Source organism: Panthera uncia, assembly GCF_023721935.1.
Source record: "Panthera uncia isolate 11264 chromosome B2 unlocalized genomic scaffold, Puncia_PCG_1.0 HiC_scaffold_24, whole genome shotgun sequence".
Taxonomy (NCBI): Eukaryota; Metazoa; Chordata; class Mammalia; order Carnivora; family Felidae; genus Panthera; species Panthera uncia.
Genome location: NW_026057580.1, coordinates 4,988,757 through 5,013,167, shown reverse-complemented (window position 1 = coordinate 5,013,167; position 24,411 = coordinate 4,988,757). Strand labels below are relative to the sequence as shown.

The 24,411-nt window shown below is 51.2% G+C and overlaps 1 protein-coding gene across 2 annotated transcripts in view; it reads right to left on the bottom strand.

Moving 5' to 3' along the window:
- Window positions 1-24,411, bottom strand: part of MDGA1 (MAM domain containing glycosylphosphatidylinositol anchor 1) — a 57,784-nt gene that overhangs the window by 21,464 nt on the left and 11,909 nt on the right. The window contains exons 1-3 of one of the 2 annotated variants that reach the window (XM_049653341.1): window positions 6,361-6,556; window positions 5,808-5,947; window positions 1,133-1,307 (exon numbers count right to left, since the gene is read on the bottom strand). In XM_049653341.1, coding sequence (XP_049509298.1) covers window positions 1,133-1,307; window positions 5,808-5,947; window positions 6,361-6,556 — 511 coding nt within the window. Of the gene's footprint in view, window positions 1-1,132; window positions 1,308-5,807; window positions 5,948-6,360; window positions 6,557-24,411 lie in introns of those variants that run through there. The other variant, XM_049653342.1, reaches the window with a different exon arrangement.

The following is a 24,411-nucleotide window of genomic DNA, read 5'->3' as shown; positions in this document are numbered from 1 at the left end:
CAGGAATCAACAACCCACAGTCTAACATCCCACAAGAGGCATTCCAACATCCCGTCACTCTTTCCTTGCACAGCCCCCTTGGACAGAAGTCATAACAAAGACCATGGGTGGAGGTAAGGCATTGATGACACCTAAGCCATGCCTGCCAGCCCCTTCCAGCACCAATAACTTAAAAAATGATCCTCAGCCCCAGGGTTTGGCAGGCCCTTGGGTGGCTGATGGGAGACAGAAGGGTCTAACGTTCCAGTGGTCACCACTTGGGGGTCTCACCGGGGGGCGTGAGGCATAGTTAATGGGTAGAATCATTGCAGAAATTAAGATGGTGCCAGAGAGGCCCCTTGGGTTGGCTCTACGGTTTCTGGGTACCTAGGGTCAGCCTGGGTGAGCACAGAGGCAGGTGGCAAGCAGTAAAATAGTCTCTTGGGGTTAATGGGGTATCTCCATGGAAGGTAGGTAGGGACTAGGGGCTTCTCATTCAACCAGCAGCAAGGACTGAGGGGTGCTTGGTTATGTAGGTGGTGGGGGTAGGGAAGATTCAGAGGTACCCTTGGGACAAAAGCAGAGATATGAGGTCCTGTGGGAAGGGCACTGGACCAGAGTCAAGAGCACCTTTGCAGGTGAACAAGTCACAAACACAAACCCTTGGTACCTCATATCATCTGTGAAAAAGAGTATAATCCAAACTGTCCTGCCCTCCCTGACAACTTTTTTTTTTTTTTTAAGTTTATTTACTTTGAGGGCAAGAGAGGGAGGGAGGGGTAGAGAGAGGGAGAGAGAGAATCCCAAGCGGGCTCTGCGCTGACAGCCACACAAGGCTTGAACTCACCAACAGTGAGATCATGACCTGAGCCCAAACCAAGAGTTGGAGGCTTAGCCGACTGAGCCACCCAGAGGCCCCTCCCTGACCACTTTAGAGGGACGTTGCAAGGTCCATACAGATTACGGACGGATATGTGTGAATTGTATAGGATGATGCACATTGGAGGAACAGCAGATATGCCCCTCTCGTCCGGGAGAGATAAGAAGGTCTCTACTGTCTTCTTCCATGGAGCTATTGTTTCTTCAGCCTCCTTTCCACCCGCCTCCTTCTTCCCAGGCTGAGCACGCGGGGGCACCCACGGCGCCAACTCACACTGCACATCCACACGAATAGACTTGATGGCGGGCACGCCCACGCCGTTCTCAGCCTTGCAGTAGTAGCGGCCGCCCTGTGTGCGTGCGATGCGCTCGATGCGCAGCGTCTCGTTGAACACTGACGTCTCCTGGAACTTGTCGGATGCGCTGCCCGCAGTCTTGGTCCAGCGCACCTGGACCGGCAGGGTGGGACACGGTCAGACGTGGCAGTGAGGGTGCGGGGGGCACACCCGGGCCTGGGAAACTAACCCAGACAGACTCCCAGGGATACACAGATGGGGTAGGACGCCTCAGGGAAGAGCCTGGGAAATCTGGGGTCGGATGGAGGAGGCTTTAAATAAGGCTGTGTAGTGCAGTGGTTAAGAGCATGGATTTGGGCAAATTACCCAACCTTTCCTGCCTTCCTTTCTTCATTGGTAAAATAGAGAACATTATGCCCTCCTAAGGTTACTGGGAGGATTACATGTGCCTTAGTGCCTTAGTGCCTGTAAGACTAAGAATTTGGTAAAATTTTTAGTAGCCTTGGGTAGGCTATTCCTCTCTCAGCTTCAGATTTTTCATCTGTGAAAGAGGTCTCTGAGGTAGCCAGCCTCCAAGATGGCCCCAGTAATCCCTGCCTCTAGTCCTTTTCTGTGGTGCCTTCCCACTTTGTACCAGGGCTGGTCTGTGTGACCAATATAACACAGCAGGCATGATGGTATGTCACTTCCAAGACCAGGTTGTAAAAGACTGTGACTTCCGTCTTGGGGAAAGCCATCTGGCTGTCACGAGCAGCCCTGTGCAGGGGTCCACAGGGAAATAATGGAAACCTCAGGTCAACAGCCACAGGAGTTAGCTTGCAAGTGGGTCCTCCAGCTCCAGTCAGTTCTCAAATGACTGCAGCCTCCTGAGATACCCTGAGCCAGAACTGGCCAGCTAAGCTGCTCCTGGATTCTGATCCCACAGGAACTGTGAGACACTAAGTGTCTATTGTTTTAAGTCCCTGAGTTTTAGAGCATTTGTTATGCAGCAATAGATAACTGTAACTATCATATAGCATAATACTCACTTTGCAGAGTCATTGTGAGGTAGCCCCTGGCCCATATTAGTCATTCCACAAATTCCTATTATTATATTTGCCCTAAATTGTGGGAAACTATTGAGGATCACACAAGAAACTGGAGCTACTCCTCAGGGTACCAGACGTTTAAGAAAAATTGATCGGTTCCAGATGATTGAGTCTTGAGGACTGGGGGATGGGGTAGGGAAGTTTCCATCTTAAAGTTGGGGAGAATTGCTTATTACTGAGACAGGGCAAGGTGCCTGATGCTGGTGAATAGGGCACAAAAACAGCAAGGCTCAGGAGAAGTGGGTGAAGGGCAACCTTCTCATTCAGAGAAGCGTCACTGCAGGCCTCATTGTTGCTACTGTCATCCCCCCGCCACCCTCAACCTTTCCCTCAGGGATGTAGAGGGGACAAAACCTGCAGAAGGCTATAGGCAATTTCAGGCAATTCATACTTAGGTCAGAGGGTGCTTTGGAGAGAAACCAAGGCCATGAGAATATCTTTTCTTTTACATTTGACATTTTGCAGTTTTACTGTGTTTATCTAGATGGGATGTGTTTAGAAACTGCTTTGGATTTGCTTTGTTTTATCCACCTGAGGGTTTGTACCTTTCTTCAGGTCAGCACAATTCTCAGTCTTTACCTCCTCAAATGTCGTCTTCTCTCAGTTTTTTCTAGTCTGTCCTTCCAGAATGCCTACATTTATGTTGGAGCTTGTCATTCTATTCTCCATGCCTCCCAGCTTCCTTTCCACATTTCCATCTCTTTGTCTCCTCCAGACCACACTGTAGTTGATTTCCCTGGATCTATCATCCAATTCGCTAATTTTCTCTTTAGCTATCTCTATGCACAGAGGCCAAGTTTTTAAAAAGACTGTGTTATTTTTATCTCTAGGATTTCTATTTGTTTTTTTCCCCCATATCTAACTGATCGGGTTGTATAATCTCTTGTCTTGTGGATTATATTCCTTTCATTATCTCTTGAAACACTTTAATCATATTTATTTTAAAGATCCTTTCAGATTGTTCTGTTATCTCTGTTTCCTCAGATGTGGATTGCTCAATTTTTTTTTGTTGGGGGGGGGGTGGTCTATGGATTGGCTCTCCTGGCAGTGTATTTTCAAATGTGTTTGGAAACTTTACTCCACAGGCTTGCATTTCATGGGAGTTTTCTTCCACAGAAGTCCCACTTAGGCCCTCACAGGCCTGTCTGTGGTATAGCTTTTATGGTTCCCAATGCCCAAGACACATAGGTTCACAGGTTCCAACTAGTTTTTATACTAATTTCTCAGCTTAGGGTTTCCTCACCACTTGGATAGTGCAAGACACAGACAGCCTAAGGGTTGTGCTCCTTCATGGGTGACTCTGTTTATACCCATGCCCTGAAGCAGAATCTGATCCCTGCTGTGACTCTAGGATGTGGGACAGAGCTCTTCTGGTCCCCATTCACAGGTGATGCCCTTGTCCAGCTTCCTGCTTTAGATAGAGAGTCTAGGTCTAACTTCCAAGCATAGATGGACCTGTGGCCTCAACTCATATCCCCCATGTGTGTGTTAATACTACTATCCCTGAGGTGAGTACGCAGTCCAAGCCCCTCCAAGGAGTTCTTCACCTTCTGCTCACTGCCATTGCTATAGATCCTTCATTTTGGCCCTCAAGATTCCCTCTCTGTTGCTACTTGTTTGGAGTGGGGAATTCCATGCCCACTCAGCCCCCCATCCTGACCTCAAAGTGGGCCATGAGATGCTGCTTCCCTGTTCCCCTACTAGATTGGATGCTCCATGACAACAGGAACTGTAACTGTATCTTTAGGACCCATCACAGTGCTGGGCATATAGCAGGTGCTCCATAAATATTTGTTGTAATGAACTGAGCAAACAAGGAGGTAGACGGCATTTCAGGAGAAGGGAGCAGAAGTGGCTAACGCAGGAATGAACAGGGTGTACTTGGGCAAGTGTGACTGGAGCACAGGGTGTGAGGAGGATGGCAGTGGAGGTCAGACAGGCAGAAAGGCAGGTGGGGCCAGCCTATGGGAGGTCTTCACTTCCACCCCTAGCAGCCTGAAATGGGTCTGGTAGGTAATAGGTAAACCATCGAAGGTGTCTGAGCTGGGGAGTGATAGGACAGAGCAGGTTTGAAGATGATGATTCTGGGAATGGGGTACAGAAGGAGAAGCATGGGGATCCAGTTAGTCTATTGCAGTGGTCCAAGGGATAGGACTGAAGGTCTGGCCTCCAGAGGTAATGAGGAATAGAAGCAGAAGACCCATGCAGGAGACATAAAAACAGAGGTCTCAGAGGCTGGCTAGATGTGGGGAATGAGAAGGCAGAGTCAAATATTAGCCCAAGGGCTTGAGCCTAGGTAGCAGGAGGAACAAGGAAATCATGGATGGAAGTAGAAAAAAGAGTGTGTGCACGCACAGCCACAGACACGAACGACTCAAAAACGCAATGCACAAGGGCACACACGCAGATGGCCAGTGCAGCCTTAGGGAGAGATGGCCCAGCTGCCTCCCTTGCATTAGGGAGGACCATCCCGATGTCACACCTGATACAAACACCAACCTGAAGGCTGGCAGCATTGTTGTCACTTCTAAACAAAACTTTGAGAAGAAGCGAGCAGTGATAATGGTTTTAGGTTGAGTCTTTAGGGGTCTCCTTGTCCATCTGCTGGTCTCAAGGCCAAACCCATCAAAGCCATCCCTCTTCCCAAGATTATCCCAAAAAACTATTTTGCATTTCACTGTCCTCCCTAGGATCCAATGAAAAATTTTCTGCTGCTCTTAAAATGCCACGGCAGCTCACCAGCAAATTCCATCATTCCTCCAGCCCGGCTCCTGCCTCTTGCCACCAGCTTTGGTGAGAACTGGCCAACGCTTCTGATGGAACCATATACATGGTCTGTGACAAAATTTACCTGGCTTCTGGTAAATTTACTCATCTTCTGCTGCTTTCTAATTGCTTTCAGGCTTTTACCATCAAGAATGTGGGGCTTGCCTACCTGAAGCCTCCTGAAGGAGAGAATGTATTATGTGTTGTTGGTAACTCCTGGAGCCTCCAACCCAAAGATGGACACACTGGGAGGAGGTGCGCTAAAGCTACAGCGGACGCTGGTTCTGGATTCAAATTCTGCTTCCACCCTCAGAGGAGCTGTGTGATCTTGGGAGTTTACTCAACCTCCCTGAGCCTTGATTTCCTCAGCTGTGAAGTGGATGCCCTAATGTCTTCCTCACAGCATGGTCGTGAGGCTCCAACAAGAAAACACTGGAGGAAGTACCTAGCACAGTGTTGGCACGTGGTCTTCCCTCAAACGGAGGTTGGAGGTGCGTGTGAGGAAGCATCTGCACAACAGATACAATGGGAATGAAGTAGAATTCAACAACTGACATTGAATTATTCCCTCAGTCGTCGATGTTTTCAGGTGAATAAGCTCACAGACTCCAGCCCTTCCCTACCGTGTTCATTTTCCAGCTATTTCCTAGCCCCAGCCTTCTGTGTTGGGTTTACTGGCCAACATCCACCTCTTACCCCCAGCTCCTGCTGCCTCTTCTCTAGCTCTGGGCCCAGAGTGGGGCGCAGAGTGAGGAGGTAAGGGCAGGGGAGGCACGTGCGAGGCCAGGGTGGGGCTTACCTGGGGCCGAGGGTGCCCGGTGACAAGGCACTGCAGCACGAGGGTGTCCCCCTCCCGGATGGTGTAGACGCGCTCACTGATGTTGTCCTCCTTCACCACACACGCCTGGCCCGCGTGGACGATTTGAGCCTGGGCGGGAGCTGGCGGGAGAGGGGGCAGGTTTAGGTAAGAGGCACCAAGGCCAGCAGGGGTCTAAGGCTCCCTTCTCTGAGTGTGTTAGGGGGAGATGTCAGCCCAGAACTCCCCAGGCCATTCCTTAGAGGCCTGACTTATGGAGCTCTGGAAAGAATACTCCCAGGGTCCCAGGCTAGGCCCAGAAAGGTCAAGGACTCAGGAAAGGGGCAGTTCCTCCTCATCCCACCCTCCTTGCAAGAGTTCTGTGTTTTCAATGAGCTGATGAGTATGAGGGGCTCAGTAATCCATACAGATGGGTCATCTCTCCGTGAGCATCGCTGTCTTAGCAGCCTCTGTAGCAGAGACTGCTGGCGCTCCCCCAGGTCCCCATACCTGCCGGGTACATCCATCGCCCAGCTGCTAGGCACATACAGCTCACCTTCCCCTGGGAACTGTCCTTCACCAGTGGGAGCTGCCTGAGCCAGAAATGCCTGGGAGCTCTCCCCTTCCCCTAGTGCATATGCACATAGTCCAATGGCTGACAGATCCCCGTCTCCTGGTGGGATGACTATGGTGCCATTTGCACTCCAGAGCCCCCCTGGGAATAGGTTGAGGCTAAAACAACTGAACCACATTTCTGTCTGTCTGCCTCCCCATCCAGTTTCTCCTGAGAGCACTTTCCCAGCAAATCACTTGCCTGAACTATACCCCATCAACCATCCAGCCTTTACTTTTAGAGAGCTTAACTAACATATTTCCCAGCCCCACAGACTGCTCACTGCCCTCACCCAAAGGCCTGTTACTGTTCCCCCATTGCTCCTTGAGCAGGCCAACCTCTTCTTCTAGGGACAGAACCTCTCTCCAAGAGCCTGGAAGCCTCCAAAAGACTGGCTCCTCCCTGGCCTTTCTCACGTGACCAGGGCTGGGGGACCAGGGCTAGGATGTGGCTGGGACACCCAAAGGGAAAATGACTGGATTGGGAAAGTACACAGTCCCTCCCTAAGTGTCTAGCCCCTAGCCCAGCAATGTTTGGGCTTGGAAAAGGAGGGCAAGACCCCCCGAGTTCCTACCTGTCTGCTCTCAGGTGAGGGTAGAGAAAATGGAGGTAGGAAGGCTAATCCGGGGCACAAGGGGGTGAAAACAGAGTCCTTGCCCTAAAGAGGTGTACAAAGATGCGATAAAGCCTCTGCATAAGATGTGTAACTTCCTCCAGGAATCATCCCATGATTCACCTGCACCCTCCCTCCTTCTGTATCCATCACTATCCCAGTACAACAACAAAACATCAATCTGTGTGTCTGCCAGATTCAGGATTCTTGTCTTTCTGCCTACCCAACCATGAGTTTCACCTTGATGTTCCCAGTGAATGTTGAGTGAATGAATTTACAAGAACATCCCATGGCAATGTGTCTAAGCATTGTAAGAGAGGTAGAGAGGGCCCAGAAGGTCAGAGGAGAGAGAGAGAGAGAGCACTGTCTGCTAGAGAAAGCATCACAGAAGGCTCTATGGAAGAGATAGCCTTCTAACCAGGCCTCAGAGAACAAGGGACTTTGTGCAGGTTGACCGGGCAGAGTCCCATCTAATACGTATTACCTGGAGTAAACCCTTAGTGGTCTTTGGACCTTCAGTTTCTCATCTCTGAAACAGAGAGAACGCTGCCAGGCCTGAGAACTCACAGGGGTGGGTGTGACAGTAACACAGGCAAAATGACAAGTGCTTAGGAGACCCCTAATGTGTTCTAGAGCTGCCGCAAGTAGACCTCAACAGAACCTCTCCAACCAATACCACTGGGGCAGTCAGGAACTAATTACAGAGGTGGGTCCACAGAGGCAGCCCAGCTGTAGGTCAAGAAGCTGTGGGGCAGCAACAGGGAGCAACAGGGAGCAACAGGGCCATGTTTAACCAGGAGAGTCTCTGCAAACAGCAGCGGCTCCTGCAAACAGCGGCAGCTGCCAAGAACCCAGAGTCTGAGTGTCCAGACAACCTTCTGGACCACCAGGCTGCCACAGAAAAATGAACCTAGGCTAGTCGTCAGGGGATAAGCTACGCAACCTTGGGCAAGTCAGACCTCCTGGGCCTCAGTTTCCCCACCTATATAGCATGGGAGTGGGTTTAGATGACCTCTGAGATCCCTTTCAACTCACACTTTCTATGAATTTTGTAATCAGCGCATAGTCCATATAGAAGATGCACCCTAGAGTCTGGGGAAGGGGTCTGAAACTGTCACCCACACACCTCCCTGCAATGCAAATGCAGGCACATCACCACACCATGGAAGAGAGAGCCATCTGTGGCCAAGGTCCCCAGCAATCTCGTCAGGAAATGACCCACCAATGCAGGATGCGCATGCCAGTTGCTGATAAGACCAGAAGGTCGCGTGGATGTCTATAAGAAGCCTGGGGTGCCTCTCAACAAGGAAGACATTGATTTAACAGGCTCCAGTGGAAGATAAGCTGGAATCCTGGACACTCTGGCTCGCCAATAGCCAGGCAGTGTTGTCACAACAGAAGGTTTGGTGACTGATAAGGAATATTGAAAAGGAGCTGGAGAGCCATACTTTCTCAGGGTCTAGACAGCACAGGCCAGGAAAAAACGGGGCCTGGCCAGCAGACAGAAGGCCTCTGGCCACCTGACAAGTTTCCTCACTGCAGATGGGGCATCATGGATGATGACATCATGAAGATTACCCAACTCCCTTTGATGACATTGACTCTTAAGAACATCAAACTCTAAAATGATGGAACCACTTTGGAAGAGAATCTGGCAGTACTTACTCAAGCTGTTCAAGGGTACACCCCATGACACAGCAATCCCACTCCTGGGTTGTACCCAGTAGAAACGAGTGCTTATAACAACCAAACAATAGGGGCGCCTGGGTGGCTCAGTCAGTTGAGCGTCCAACTTCGGCTCGGGTCATGACCTTGCAGTTTGTGGGTTCGAGCCCCACGTCAGGCTCCGTGCTGACAGCTCGGAGTCTGGAGCCTGCTTCAGGTTCTGTGTCTCCCTCTCTCTCTGCCCCTCCCCTGCTCATGCTCTGTCAACAATAAATAAATATTAAAATTTTTTTTTTTAAAAAATAACAGTCAAGGGGCGCCTGGGTGGCGCAGTCGGTTAAGCGTCCGACTTCAGCCAGGTCACGATCTCGCGGTCTGTGAGTTCGAGCCCCGCGTCGGGCTCTGGGCTGATGGCTCGGAGCCTGGAGCCTGTTTCCGATTCTGTGTCTCCCTCTCTCTCTGCTCCTCCCCCGTTCATGCTCTGTCTCTCTCTCTCTGTCCCAAAAATAAATAAAAAACGTTGAAAAAAAAAATTTAAAAATAACAGTCAAACAATAGGTCCAAGAATATTCATAGCAGCTTTCTTCATTATAGCTAAACACAAGAAACAGCCCATGTGTCCATCAAGACTAGCATGGATAAATTCTGGTATAATCAGACAATGGAATATTACACTAAAAAAAAAACAAAACTGATAGACACAACGTCATTGTTGAATCTCACATGCACAATTTGAGTGGAGGAACTCAGAGACGAAAGAGTAAAGAGTATGTGATTTCATATATCTGAAATTCAAAACTGGAAGAAACCCATCTTAAAGCAACAGAGATCTAAACAGTAGTTGCCCTTGGGTGGGGATAGGGATTATTAACCGGGACAGGCACAAAAGAAGTTTCTGGGGAGAAGATGAGATCCCATCTGGTGGGATGGAAATGTCTACATCTTAATCTGGGTGGTGGTTATATGAGTGGATAGACATGTAAAAATGTGTCAGGTTATTTGCTTAAGGTTTTACTGTACCTCAGTTACACTTCAGTTTTAAAAAACTGCCCACTGAGATCACCCAGTTCCTTCTGTTGACACTAACCATTACCCTACCCACTCCCTTCACTCTGACTCCTTGATGAGCTGCCTCCCATGGCTGACTTCACAGTGCAGATTTTCCCTCTGGAGCAAGTGGTGCCCAGGCCCCCTTAGCCTTGGCGTTTCAATCTCCCCATCACCTCCCACTGAGCTTTGTTAACATGAATCAGCCTCTCTGACTCTGGTCACCTCTGGAGTGGCTACAACTGTGATTTGGACCCCGAACCAACAGGGTCCCCACCAACTCACGGGCCCCTAATGGGACTCTGTCCCACTTAACCTCCCGCTCCACACACCCCAGGAAGGCACTACCAGCAAGCAGTAGCATCTTCGGTTCCAAAGGCAACTAGGCCAGGGCCTGTGTCAAGAGGCACCATGACATCATAATCCCTGCATTCAGTCTGTCAAACAACAAATGCTCCGAGCGGGGGCTGCTGTGCTGGGTGCTGGAGAGACTGTCATGAAAAGCCAACAATGAAAGAGCATTGTTGGGGAGACAGAGATAGCACACAAGGGAACAGAAATGAACAGGGTGGTTTCAGAGTGTTGTAAGTGCTAAGACTACTCTAGAGCAGGGGATGCGTCACGGAACAGTGAGCAGAGGAGAGACATGGTTTAGAGAAATGGGAAAAGCAGACCATCTGGGACTAATTCCTCCTGGCTCTGCCATCCACTAGCTGAGTGACATTAAGCAAATTACTTAACCTCTCTGAACCTCAGCCTCTTCATTCATAAAATGGGAACAAAAATGCCTTCTTCCAGGGCCGGTGTGAGGGTTTAATACAAGACCTGTAAAACATCTGGCCCAACAAGACGTGCTCTCTCAATAAATGACAGTTCCTGGGGCGCCTGGATGGCTCAGTTGGTTGAGTTCCTGACTCTGGATTTTGGTTCAGGTCACGATGTCACAGTCGTGGGATCGAACCCCACATTGGGCTAATGCTGGGCATGAAGCCTACCTAAGATTCTCTCTCCCTTCCCTCTCTGCCCCTCCCCCACTCCCTCCCTCTTAAAAATAATAATAATAATAATAATAATAATAGGGGGTCCTGGGTGGCTCAGTCGGTTGAGCGTCCCACGTCGGCTCAGGTCAGGATCTCACAGTTTGTGAGTTCGAGCCCCGCGTCAGGCTCTGTGCTGACAGCTCAGAGCCTGGAGCCTGTTTCAGATTCTGTGTCTCCCTCTCTCTGTCCCTTCCCCGCTCATGCTCTCTCTGTGTCTCTCAAAAATGAATAAACGTCAAAAAAAATTTTTAATAAAAAATAAATAAACAAATGACAGTTCCTGAGATGATTAAATAGGGACAAGAGATGGGGACAGGAGACCACCCTCTGTGGCTCCCTCTATATCCCAGCACGGAGACACTCAAAACAGACATAAAGCCGACAGGGATGTTTCACGAATATGTTAAAATTCATGTCGCGGGCTGTGCATGGCTTCAGAGGAGCTGGGAGCAAGGGGAGGGATGGGACCCCTCTGAGCATCCCTCTTAGCATCGAGCACGTCTAGCTCTCGGCAAGTTACTTTGTGACTTTAGCAAGTTACTTAAGCCTCAATTTTCTCATTTGTAAAACGGGGTTGTTGTGAGGAATACATCAGTAACTCACACAAAGTGTTTAAAACAGTGTCTGGCACACAGTAAACCATCCACACATGTTGGCATCATTATTCTAGAAATGATCCTGCACTCCGTTCAAGAATCCACCTCCCTGGGGGCCTGCAAGCCCTCTGCACAAGAGGACCCTGCCTTATCCGCCACAGATGGTGAGGAGTGATACATTCCTGCGGTCCACTGTGTGTATTTCCAAGCTCCTCACCTCGTTCAGAGAGGCAGAAAGAGCAAGTCCTATTTAGCCTCTTTCGGCAGAGAAGAAAACCCAGGCCCAGAGAAGAAAATGCCCCGTCCACGTCACTCACTGACACAGGACAGGAGCGGAGCTGGGACTTGAACCCAGGCCTTTCACCTGCTAGCTTGGCACTCCATTCACTATCCCAGTCCTCCACGGACTCCCCTGCCCCTGCCTTGTGTCACCAGGGAGCCTGTCGCAGCACAGAACCACCAGCCCTGACTCTTCAGGGACGGGCCTCAGAGTTTGTATTTGTAACAAGCTTCTTGGAAATTCAGGAGGCTGGATTTGATCCCCTCTGCTTGACACCACATCGGTAGAAAATAGGGCGGGATTTTGGAAACAAGTATGTTTCACTGCCTCTTGTCTATGAGACTTTTCCTATTTCACTCTCCTGAGCTCTAGCCACAAACCCCCATGGAAAAGGAGAATGGTGTCTCCCAAGCTGTGTGCCGTAAGGTGTTGATCGATAGTCCTCTGCGGAGTAAGTATGCTGATGCTGTGTCTTCTCTCCTTCCCAGAGTGTGTCGGCACCCAAGTGTGTATTATTAAAGGCTCTGAAAAGTCCTGCAGTAAACACACCTATGTAACTTGGTGTTAAGCCAGTGCCTTCCAAAGAAATTTGACCGTGTAGTGCTTTCTTCACAGAGGATCTCTTAGTATCGTGACAGCTAGAAGCGTTGTGTAAAACGAGTGGAGAAATGTTGATCCAAAGCTCAGTATAAAACTAATGGCTATGGAGACAAATAACATGGCCTTCCCCAGCCTGTGTCCGAGAACAGCCAAGCCAGCATGAGAGATGTTCCCCACCGGGCAACATCGTAAGGAGTTCAGCTGAGGCAGAAATAGTGAGTCCCTGGTAGAGTGCTTCTGGCCTATCTGCATACTCCTTTCCCCTAAAAAAAAAAAAAAAACACAGACCCCAAATTCCAGGTGAGGGGCGGGTAGGGACAGCCAGCACCCAGCAGGCCCAGGGAGGAAGCCACAAACTCTCAAGGACTCATGTTAAGACGAATTCCAACTTGCCCACTGGGCTTTGGAAGAGAATTGTCACCGGAACCTGGAAGGGAAATTTCATCAAGGACCTCATCCCTCATCAGAGAGTTTCTTCCCCGGCACGAGCTAGGGTACAGAGGGTGCTATCAAATGCACAAGGATGAGACGGTAAGACGTAGAGCCATGTAAAGCAGGCAGATAGCAAAATGAATAGGAAAACCTTAATAAATTATTTTTTTTAAGCAATCTCTAGCACCCAATGTGGGGCTCGAACTCGTGACCCCAAGATCTGGAGCTACACACTCCTCTGAGCCAGCCACGTGCCCCTGGAAAACCTTAATTTAAAGCTCCATCAGCTTTCCTTCAGGTTTCCTACCCCACATTTAGAAAGGTTAATCATTAAAAAAAAAAAAAAAGATTAATCATAGTCAGGTATGGGCTGCTGTTGTGCTTTCTGCCCCTGACTCTTTCAGGGAAAGTGTGTGTCTGCAGGAGGCCTGGGACACTTGCAGAGGAGGTGGGGACGAGAGAAAGGAAGCAGGCTGCAGACTTCCCAGCCTGGAGTTGGTTCTCTCTGCCCAGTTACCAGCGGACAGGGTGAATGCCATCATCCTAACAGCCTCCCACAGCACCACTGAGTGCTCTGGGCCAGGCAATATGGAATCAGGATCTGCGCTCTGGTCCTTCCTTCTATCAGACCGTCAACACATCCTTATGGATATGAGGTGCTGAGCTTGGTGCCAGGGAGAACTAGGGATGCGTACAGAGGCTCAGCAAGGTTAAGTACGTTGTTCAAGGATGCCCTGCCGATTTAGAGTCTGGTTCTCTCACTCTTATGCCAAGCCCCATGCATTTCCAGGTCCTAAGTGCCTGACACAGTGCTGAGGACTTAGGGCTCAGGGTGCAGGGCACAGTCTCCAAGTCGCTACCTGAGCCAGTCCCAGGCAGCATCCTTGGAAGCTATCCTTCCCTCGCCCTCCCAGCTCCTGGTATGCACATGTTTATTGATCCTTTTATACATGTAATGCAAATGGACACTTAATAATTTAGCAGAGTTAACAGTGCTGAAATATTAACAGGTTTTTCTCTTTTAATTAGCCGCTCAAAGAATGGTGGCCAGGGTCTTGGAGGAGGCTCTCGGGGCAGGGCACCTGACCAGCTCGGCCTGGGCATCCTTCTGCACGGGACAATGCTCTGTACCTCTTCAGCAGACCATGGACCATCAAACATGGACCTCTTGGGAAAATTAGCCCTTCTGTGCTCTCCACAGCAGGGCTTTGCCCTGCCCTCCCCTTAGCCATGGCTGTCTGTGGAGCAAGCTAATACCTGTCCTCTGTTCCCCATCCAGGATGAACCAGGTGACCTCTCAGGAGCACTCCAAGTCTAAGGGAGGCTCCAGTTCTACGCTGGGAAAACCAGTCTGAAACAGTCTCTCCCATCCCGCCCCATCTCTTCTGGCCTCACCTTAATGCTGGTCATCTTGAGGGGAAGCACCATCACACTCCGGTCATTCTCTCGGGCCATTAGACCTCAGTGCAAGCTGATTCCCTCGCCACCCTCCCTCTCGTTCCTTGCCTCCCAACACTTCAAAGACACACACATTGCCTCTTTATTTGCCATCGATTCATTGATTTGTTCTGCGGTATTTCCTGAGCACCTATTGTGTGAAATGTCCTGCCCCGGCACCGGACAGAATCAGAGCCGAATCAGGCAGAGCCATCCTCAGTGAGGAACTTCTGTCTTCGCTCTGCGGCAGACCACAGTAGAGTCTGCTCCCCACCGTAAGATCTTTTTTTGCTCATCAGAACCAAACCCATATGCAGCCGACCTCCTCTCTGACCACAAAAATCTCTGCCCGACCCGAGCGTATCTGTCTCTGACCTCCAAGTACAAGGTGCTGTCACTGAATACGAGAGCAGCCATCGCAGGAAGGATCAGCACACAGGCTGCCGCCCTATCACCATGGCTGAGCACGAAAAGTCTGCTTCCGTGGTCAGAGGCAGGGCTTGACACTATTTGCAGGGCCTGGTTCCATCTTCAGGAGCCGATACTGGGGGTGGGGTCTCGTGCCATTGGCACAGCCTGGTGCCCTTGACACACTTCCTCTGCTGGAAGTGGTGGCCAGTCCACCTGTGCCCCGGGGCCCAGAGAACGTTCAGCACCCTTGCACCTATATCCTGGCCTCATGAGAAGGCACATAGTTGTCGAGAGGGCCAGGTTATCCTCCTGGACTCTTCATTGTGCATCAACAGAAGTGTGATAGGCACACCACTTAGGGAACTCTGGGATGTCGGGCCAGGCCATGGGGAAAGCCCTCTAAACTGGGATTCTGAGGTCCCTGAGGGTAGCTATAAGGGATGTTCTCCCTGGGTCACAGGAGACCAGGATCAAAACTCTCAACAGTGAGGGGACCTAGGGCAGCTCTAAGCAGTGAAGGTAGGATGCTCAGGGGAGAGAGGAGGAAGGCACATGCCCTAAATCTGGCTCTGCTTGATCTGAGGCTGTAAATGTAAGCCTGGGGAGCTGCCCGGATGGTGTGGTATGAGGGGCCAAAGGCAGGACTCCATCTCTCATCTAATTACTATAAGAAACAGAAGCCTCAATTTCTTCGATCTGCAAATGGAGAAAATACATCTCAGGCACTAGGGGAGATAACTTCTGGGTTGCAAGAATTAAATGAGAAAACGTACATTGGGTCCATGACACAATGACTAGTATCTAGTAGGTACTAACAAATGTTAGTCCCTTTTCCATTTGATAATATAGCCCGAGACTCTTCGGGAACCTGCTCAAAGGGCCTGCGAAAAGAAAATGTAAAACTGGATGAAGAGGTCTACTTTAGGGAGAATGCCAAGAGCCCTGATCTCAAGAGATAAGAACAGCAAGGTGGGCTAACGGAGGTAATCATGGGAAGGAAAGATCTCCCCAAGAGAACATACAGGACGACGGTGGGAGAGAGAGTCTGCTACCCATCAGGGCAGAGAATGGCTTCTAGAACCCAGGACCTCAGCTGCCGGGCCCAGGGATGTGTGGCCCAGGGACACGGGGTCACTCGTGTTAATTCTCCTGCTTGAGTCCCAGCTACCCAGCCCTGCCAAGCTCTGCCAGTCCTGGGGACCCCATCACTGTCGCTCACTTGGCTCCCCACCTTGGCAGGAGACTGGACACTAGATATGACCAAGCCCCCACACCTATTGACCCAAACCCATGGAAGGATCCAAACCTACTGGAGTAGACACAGCCCTGGGCATGGGGTTCTTGTCCAGGCCATTGCAGTAGTTGCTGTGTGGCCTGGGGCAAATCGTTAACCCTCTAGTCTAGAGCCTCAGTTTCCTGACTATAAAATGGGCATAAGCGCGCTCTCTATTGTGAGTGTGAAATACGGTAAGAATGCCATCCGCCAAGCACAGTGCATGCTGCCTAGTAGGTACTCAAGAATTATAGCTAGAAGGGAGCAAAATAAAACCAAACTCACAGCTCTGGTGTGTCTGCCATGAGAAGCCCCTGGTCTGAGAGTTACAGCTTCCAATGTAGAGCCCAACAGCCCCCTGAGTGACCCTGTCCCTAGGTGCACCGAGGCTCCAGTGCACCTGTGTTAGGTACAACACTGGGCCTGGGGCACATCTTGGGTGGGACCAGAGACACGCTGCCAGGTCTAGACCCCCAACCCAGAACACAGAGCTTGGACCAGTCCTAGGCCAGGCAATGGAAAGAGTTATGGCTTTGCTGAAGGACCCCCAAAGCCACACCTGACCCCCAAATGCAGAGGCCTCCTCTAAGCCCCACGGAGCTGAGACCCAACCTGGCAGCGCAGGGCACTGGTTGGGGCCTGGCCCACGCTGGCTGTGGGAGCCGATGGGAGACAACAGGGCTAGGGCACTGAATTTGGGCTGAAATGGGTACCTGCGGATCCTGGGCCCACAGAAGGAATGGGATGGGGACAGGTGGGTGGGAATCCTATATAACAAACCTACAAGAACTGTTTGGAGGTTTTGCTGCGGCACTTAACTTGACTAAACTCCCTTTCTGCCATACAAAACAGAAGCCAGTAATATTACACTCACAGCGCCTTATTAACTGAGGTGACATTATCAGCAAGCTCCATGTAAACTATGAAGTTCTGCACAGATCAGATCTTGTTGGGTGCTCAAAGACCCAACGTGGCTTCAGGAAGTGAAAATTGGAAGTTAAGAAACAAGCCATAATGCACCTATTAAGCCAGTGAAAATAAATTAGGAGGATCAAATCCTTTGCGGCTGGGCTGTGTGCAAAGCTGGCTCAAACTCTTTGTCGCACGACCCGGCGGTGCAAAATGAGAACCATAAAACTGTTCCTATCCTATGACCTATTAGGCAATCTCATTTTGGGGAACAGGCCCCAAGGACATAATTTAAAAGGAAAAAGTCATTCACATAAGGATATTCACGGCAGAGCTATTTAGAAGAAGGGGAAATTGGCACCTGCCCAAACACTCCGCCACAGAGAGATGGTCACCAGGCTCCAGAGTATCGATGCAGGGGGTGCCCTGTAGCTATTAAAGTGACAGGTCCGAGGTCTCAGTCAATACCAGGAGACGTGTGTAGGAGATAAAGTCGGCCGACAAAGCAGAACAGACGACTGTTTACCGCTATGTAAAAATGTATTGACAGGTATGGGAAGGGAATTTAGAATGAATGGTTAATGTTTGATGGTCATTGGGTTCCTTTTTTTTCCCCTATGAAGTTGTTTAAGTGGGTAATAATAACAATAACAACCCTGAAAGCAAAATCAATCCTGTGGCTTAAGAGCAGGTGGGGCCTTAGACCCCAGGATGGGAAAGCAGGGGAGGGAAGGACAGTGTTTCTGGAGAGCCTACCACCGCCAGACAGCAGTCTGACCACCCCACCCCCACCCCCACTCCTCCCCAGGCCGCTGTGGGTTTCCAGGCATCATCCCACCCAGCCGTGGGGTGGACTTATAGGTGCCACAACCTGACTGCTTCAAATGTCTCACGGCCCCTCCAGGCTGGCCTTCACCCCAGCTCAGAGGGGGCAGGAAGATTAGCTCTGAGGTTTAAAAATCAGGGAGCAGAGATGTAAGGGCCTGATTCACTTTACGCCTCTCTCCACATCCAGTGACCTCAGGAGGACAGCACTTACTTCCCCGCCCAGGACTCCAAGGCGGAAGAGCCATTCCTCATCCCCACCCCCATTAGTGAAAACACTCTGTCCCTTGCTGTCAGCGAGAAACAGTCCTCCCTGACTTCTCTCCTTCTCCTACACCCCACACCCAATCCATCAGCAAGCCCTCTCAGCTTGACCTTCAAAACTGATTCCCAACTCGAAGGGGCGGCTGGGTGGCTCAGTCCATTAAGCATCTGACTCTTGGTTTCGGCTCAGGTCATGATCTCATGGTTTCATGAGTTCAAACCCCGTGTCAGTCTCTGCACTGTTGGTCCATGAGTTCTAGCCCTGCCTTGGAGCCTGCTTGGGATTCATTCTCTCTCTCTCTCTCTCTCTCTCTCTCTCTCTCTCCCTCCCTCCCTCCCTCCCTCCCTCCCTCCCTCCCTCTCTCTGCCTCTCTCCCACTCACACGGTCTCTCTCTCAAAATGAATTTGAAAACAAAAAACTGATCCTAACTCTGACCCCTAAGATACCACTCTAGTTTAGCCATCACCACCTCCTGCCCCAATTACCATAGCAGCCTCCTGATAGGTCTACTCTCCTTCTTCCCTTGCCAGGTTCAGTCTGTTCTCTGCAAGAAGCCAGAGGGATCCCTTTACAACACTAAGGTCCCATCCTTCCTCTGCTTCCTCTCCTCTTCCCTACCATGACTTCCATCTCATGTGGAGTCAAAGCCAATGCCTTTTCAACAGGCTACCATGCCACCTTGTCATCTGCTCCCTTGGGTTCTACTATACTCCACGTTGTGGCCACACTGCTCTCTCTGCTGTTCTTCAAAGCAGGCCGAGCCCACTCCTACCTCAGGGCCTTTGCACTTGCAGCTCCTGCCGCCAGACTGCTCTTCCCCAGATTTCCAGAACTCGCTCTCCCTTACCTCCTACAGCTCTTTCAAGAGAGAGAAGCCTTCCCTGACCACTCCATTTAAAACAGCATGCCTGCCCCCACTTTTACCATTTTCAATCCCTTCCCTGCTGTGTTCTTCATAACACTCATCTACACCTTGCATATTAAACAGTCACTCATTTATTCTCTTTCTGTGTCCCTTTCAAAAGGCAAACACCCCTGGGAGGGAAAGCATATGAAATCCCTGAAAAGGATGAACAATCTTCTTTTCCTTTTTTCCAAGAGTCAATTCAGGAAGCATAAAGTTTGGGAACATATTTTCTTTAGCATTGAGTACATTTATAAATCAAGAAATGCAATACCTGCCCCCCTGTTAAGTATTTTCATTATTGTTTTTTTCTCCATCACTGAAGGGTTTCACTCCTTTTTTTGGCTAAAATTTTAGAAACCACGTAAGTGGCTTGCACCGTAGGATCTGATTATAATGCTGAGCCTCTGAACAACTTGTAAATGATTTGGAACCCAGTAGGTCGGGGGAGAAAAGTGAAGAACTTGGGGATGGGGGAGGCCAATTGGACCAGAGTTCAATCACAGCCAGAGACGGAAAAGTCATTGCTGTCAGGAAGCGCCCAGGGGCTGAGGAGGTGGGGGGAGGGGGGGGGCTGCCTCTTAGGAGGAAACTGAGGTCTGGAATAGGCAGTGGTGCAGTAAAGGGCTGGGTGCAAAACACACCTGTCTCCCCACCTACAAAGTGGCTGAAAGGGAACATTGTTGCCATAAACTTCCAAGAGGAAGATGGGAGGAGGGCTAGAATTCTGCCACCCCTTCTCCTGGAACAAGGTCTCGGTCTTGCTCCCTCTTTCTCCGGATAATGCGTCACATGCCCGTACACAGAGCCTCACATGCCACTTCCCTGGTGGCAGCCTCTGTGACTCACTAGCTTCCTGAGCCAGGCCCAGGCACTGGAAGCACCCACTTAGCAGGGCCTCCCCTGGACGGTCGCCGTCACTTACTTCCCATGCGCCGGACACTGGCAAAGAATGGCTTTCGAGGGGCGCTTGGGTGGTACAGTCGGTTAAGGGTTGGGCTCTTGATCTCGGCTCAGGTCATGAGTTCAAGCCCCGCATCGGGCTCTGCGCTGATGGCACGAAGCCTGCTTGGGGTTGTGTCTCCCCTTCTCTCTGCCCCTCCCCTGCTCGTGCTTGTCCTCTCAAAAATAAATAAACACATTAAAAAAAAAAAAAAAAAGAATGGCTTCCCATGCATTCCCACTCCCTCTTCACCACTGCCCCCTCAGGAAGGTGCTATTATAATGCCATCTTGTACATGAGGCACAGAGCACAACCTGCCCGGGATCGCACAGCCAGGGAGCGGCTGAGGCAGAACCTGAACCCAGATCTGTTTCAGAAGCCTCTGCTCCTTGAGGCCGCATGCTCCCACCTGAGAGAGATGATTATTCATCAGCTTTGGTATATTTAGTTGCTGGCTTCTGAAATTAGACCTTGGTGGTGTCATGGAGCCTGGCAAATCATGTGCAACAGCTGACCTCAGAGCTGCGAGTCGCTGACACCTGGGTGTGAAGAACGTCTCTGGTTACTCCCCTCCCTGCGGGCACTGACCCAAGAAGGAAGGAAAGCAGTGGAGGGGGGTGGCTGTAGGACCACTTGGCTGACCCTTCCCAGAATCCTTGTCTCCTGTTGCCATGGTGCCACCTCTGCAGAGGCCGGGGTCCTGGCGGTGAGGGTGAGGTGGGGCCAAAGGAAAGCTACCTGGAAGAAAAGGAGCTCGCCTGTTCATGGGGTCCCTCTGGAAAAGGGGGCTGCAGAGGCGTCAGTACTGAGACTCTGTCACCAGGGCCACCCTCAGGTGGAAGGGAGAAGTGATTCTCAGGAGGAAGTGAGAGAGACTGAGCAGAGATGGGGGGCGGGGTGACAGAAGTATGTGGGAGAGGGGGAAACTGAGGCACACGAGGCGGCCTGGCACCTGCAAGGACTGGTTACTCAATAGCACTAGCCCAGTGCCCGGCAAACTGTAGGTACTTAATGAATGTCAGTCAGAGCTGTCATTATCGTAAGTGCTCAAAAGAGTCTTCCTGGGCAGGACAGCAGTGACCCCCAGTTCGCTCAGACCAGGTTCGAAGCCTGAGCACTGCGCCAGGAAGATGCACTTGGGACTCCCGTGGAGAGGGGCTCTCCGCCCTGCACAGCAGCTTTTCCAAAGTCTCAGCTCCCCTCAGAGCCTGAGTGGCTCTGTTCCCGCAAGGCTGGCTGGGGAGGGCTTCAGGAGAATAGACCCTCCTGCCACTCAGCCCAGCTGGGGCCACTGTCCATGGGCCCGGCCCAGCCCCCATCCTGGCACGGGCACAGCGGGTGAGCGCACGCCTGGCACAGGCCCCAGTGCCCGGGAGAGAGGCTCCGAGCAGGCGGCTTTGTATTTTGTGAAAACCAAATCCACAACTGAGCTCTCCAGCCAAGCAGGGCCTGCTGGGAAGGCTGGCGGGCCTCTCTTCCCGTCCCCCTGCTGGGGCCCACCCTCCCCTCCTCAGCCCCCACCCCAGGAACCATGGGGAGCACCAGCTGCCACCCCGGCTGGCATGGGGGGCTGAGGGGGATGGGCCCGGGCCCAGCACTGGTGAGCCAGGGTTCACCCCTCCCACCCTGACCCCCTTCCTGCCTAGAATAAATTGGAATACAAATCAGAAGGAAACGCTTTCCTCTGTTTGAACAAATTGCTATGGATTCCTCCCTGTCTCAGGTCAGGGCTCGCAATGGGGGATATTTTCACTCGCCGACTGCTAATAGACTCAGGAGAAGCTGCTGGATCGATGGAGGCCGGGGAAAATTAGCCAGGAGCTCCAGGCCAGCCTCGGCCTGCCCCTGGCCCCCACTTCAGGTCTCCTAGAAGCGGGGTGGGGGGAGGTAAGCCATAACCCAGGCTGGATATAAGCATTGAGCTGGCGGCCCAGAGTGCTGGATGCCCGCTCCTGCCCCCTGCCTGGGAGCCAAGGGCTGCCTGGAGAGGCAGTGGGATAAAGGTAGACCCAGAGAAGGCCCCCGAAAGAGGTCAGCAGTCTCCCCACATGTACACATCTGGTCCCCTGTACACAGGCTCTTGTACATCACCATCACTTTCAGCACATGTATGCCCTGGTGTATTTACGGGTACACAAAAAATACATGTAAAGTGCACATGCACAGGGTAGAGAGAACGGGGGGGGGGTGTATTTTAGCTCCTATCAAGGTACCCAGTGGGAGCAGTTTATCTCATGCCAATGGTCCTACACACACACACACACACACACACACACACACACACACTGATTACCAGCACACAGAACTACCTCCCCTTTTGCCTCTCAGCCTGGCTCTCTAGAGCCACTCCTTACACCTGCCCCAGCTCCAACAGAATGAGGGGGAGCAGACTGGGAGGCATGCATCCCACCCCTGCCCTGGACAGCCTCACAGCCTCTGCTCCTTCAGCTCCAGAAAAAGGGAGTGAGGCAGTCAGGGATGTTGATGCTTCAGGCACATCAGGGCATCCTTCAGGACTGAACCCTCCCAGCATTGCCCGAGGTCACTGTGGCAGTGGGCAGTGCCAGGGGCCATGGCTGTATGGGAGAGCTAGAGGAGGCAGGAGGGGAGAGCTCACTGTATGTCCCAGAAGGAGGTGGGATGTCTTGATCACTGGAAAGCCACTCATATCTCCTGCTGGCTGCCCTAGCCCATGTAAAGCCACACAGGCACAGGCACAATGCATGCACGCGTGCATGCACGCACACACACACACACACACTCCCTTCAGTACATCAGAGCCCAAGTCTGGCTTGGAAGGGATGCAGGAGAGAATGCTGTGTTCACTGGCAGGCAAAACCCATGCCACTAGCTTGGTGTGACTCTTGCCTCTGGCCACTGGTTTCTGCCTCTAAAAACTGAGCAGTTAGGGAAAGGTGACCTCTTAGCCCATTATCTTTGACCTTCCATGATTCCAGGCTGGGCTCCCTATTTGCTCTGTGGCATGAAGGCTTCTCTTGCTCCTTCTCGGCCTCAGGTTTCTCTCCCGAACAAATGATCAGATTTGCCCTAAGATCCCTCCTGGCTCTGACTCTACAAGCCTGTGATTCTAGATCTTCTCTTTGTCTTGCTCTCTGCCGTATCCTCAGTGCTGAGAACAGTGTCTGACACATAGGAGGTGCTCAATAAAATATCTGACTAATTAGTTAATCTCAGGTGGGTAGTGAAGAGACACAAAAATTCACAACAGGATGGAGGTGCTCTGATCTGGACCCATTAGGCCCAGGGATGTTCAGGGGTACAGGCTAGTCTGCCCACGGGAGGAGGTTTGGTTCCTGGAGAAGGAGGTGGACAGAAAGCAATCTACTTTTTCACCCACACAGAATTCTGCCTGCGGAGAGCTAGTCTCAGAGATTGTCCCCACCTCTTTCTTAGTTTTGAATTCAGCAGGTGGGTAGCTAAAGATCATGCCTCTCGTGGCAATGCCCAAAAGACCTGTAGACTCTGAGTTTGTCCTCAGTGATCCCCCAACCCTGCCCTCCCCAAGTGTAAGGCCCCCTTCAATCCATCAGGGAGAGCCTGGACTCTATCAGGAAGGTCTTGGGGAAATCGATGTGCTGGGGTTCTGGTCACAAAATCCTAGGAAGTAAATGAGCAGCTCACAGGTCTGATGGCCGCAAGGGAGAGTTTTTATCCCGGAGTCAGGGCTTATACATGCATCTAGAAGACAGGACCTAAGAACAAAGAGCTCAGCAAAACAGGCTGGATCTGAAAAAGCAAGACCGATGGCTTAGGCAGGATGTCGTACAGCTGTTGGTGCCTCCCCTCTCTGCACCACATCCTCTCCCCTGACCGCCTCATTGCACACTGGCCAGAACCTGCTTCTCTCTATCTGAGGCCATCTCTGGCCACTAGAGCTTACATTCCATGCCTACTGGGCTAGAAGTACCAGGAAATTAATACCCCCAGGAGCAGCCTTCAACCAACACAGATAGGAGTTGGTGTATACATGCCCCAGCTCCTTCACCATGGTGGGAGAGTGTTTTACATGGTGTCCCAGAGGTCCCCAATGGGACACAGTAGTGACTGGCTTGACGGTGCACCTTTTTTTGGTTCCCTGTCTTACATCTCCATTTCCCTACCAGAGTTTTCCAAGCTCACCTGCCAAATAAACTACCTCACTTGGCTCCTTATCTCGGCATCTGCTTCTGGGGAGCCCAAACTAAGACAGGGAGCCCAAGCCAATCCTGATCACCATGGTGTCCACTATTAAATCTCTCACATGGCCACAACCCAGGACCCTCATACTGCTTAACAATCACACCCACCAACATCACATAACCTACCATGCTTCCCTACCTCCACCCATGACTTCCTTGGAAACTTCCTTGCATGAATACCAACACTTCAAGATCCAACTCATCTGATCAACCAACCTGGGCCACTGGAGGAAGGCTTGAGGGCTGCCAGGTACTCCCAGAACAACCTTCTGGTAACACAGACCATGCTTCTGCTGGCTAACTTGTCAATAACTCTAAGGTGAGACTTAGGCAGTGTGACAGAGATGTTGGGCCTGGTGGGGACTGGCAGCAGTTCACATTGCCAAGCCAACTGCTTCCTCTACCCACAAGGGGGGCCTCCCTGACTTTTCCATTAAGGACTTCTAACATCTAAGCAGGAGCCCTGGACCCAGAATGAGCCCCAGATCCTACAGTCCAGATGTAATGAGGCCTGGGAATGAGACATAGCATTCACAGGGGTGATGGGAGAATTA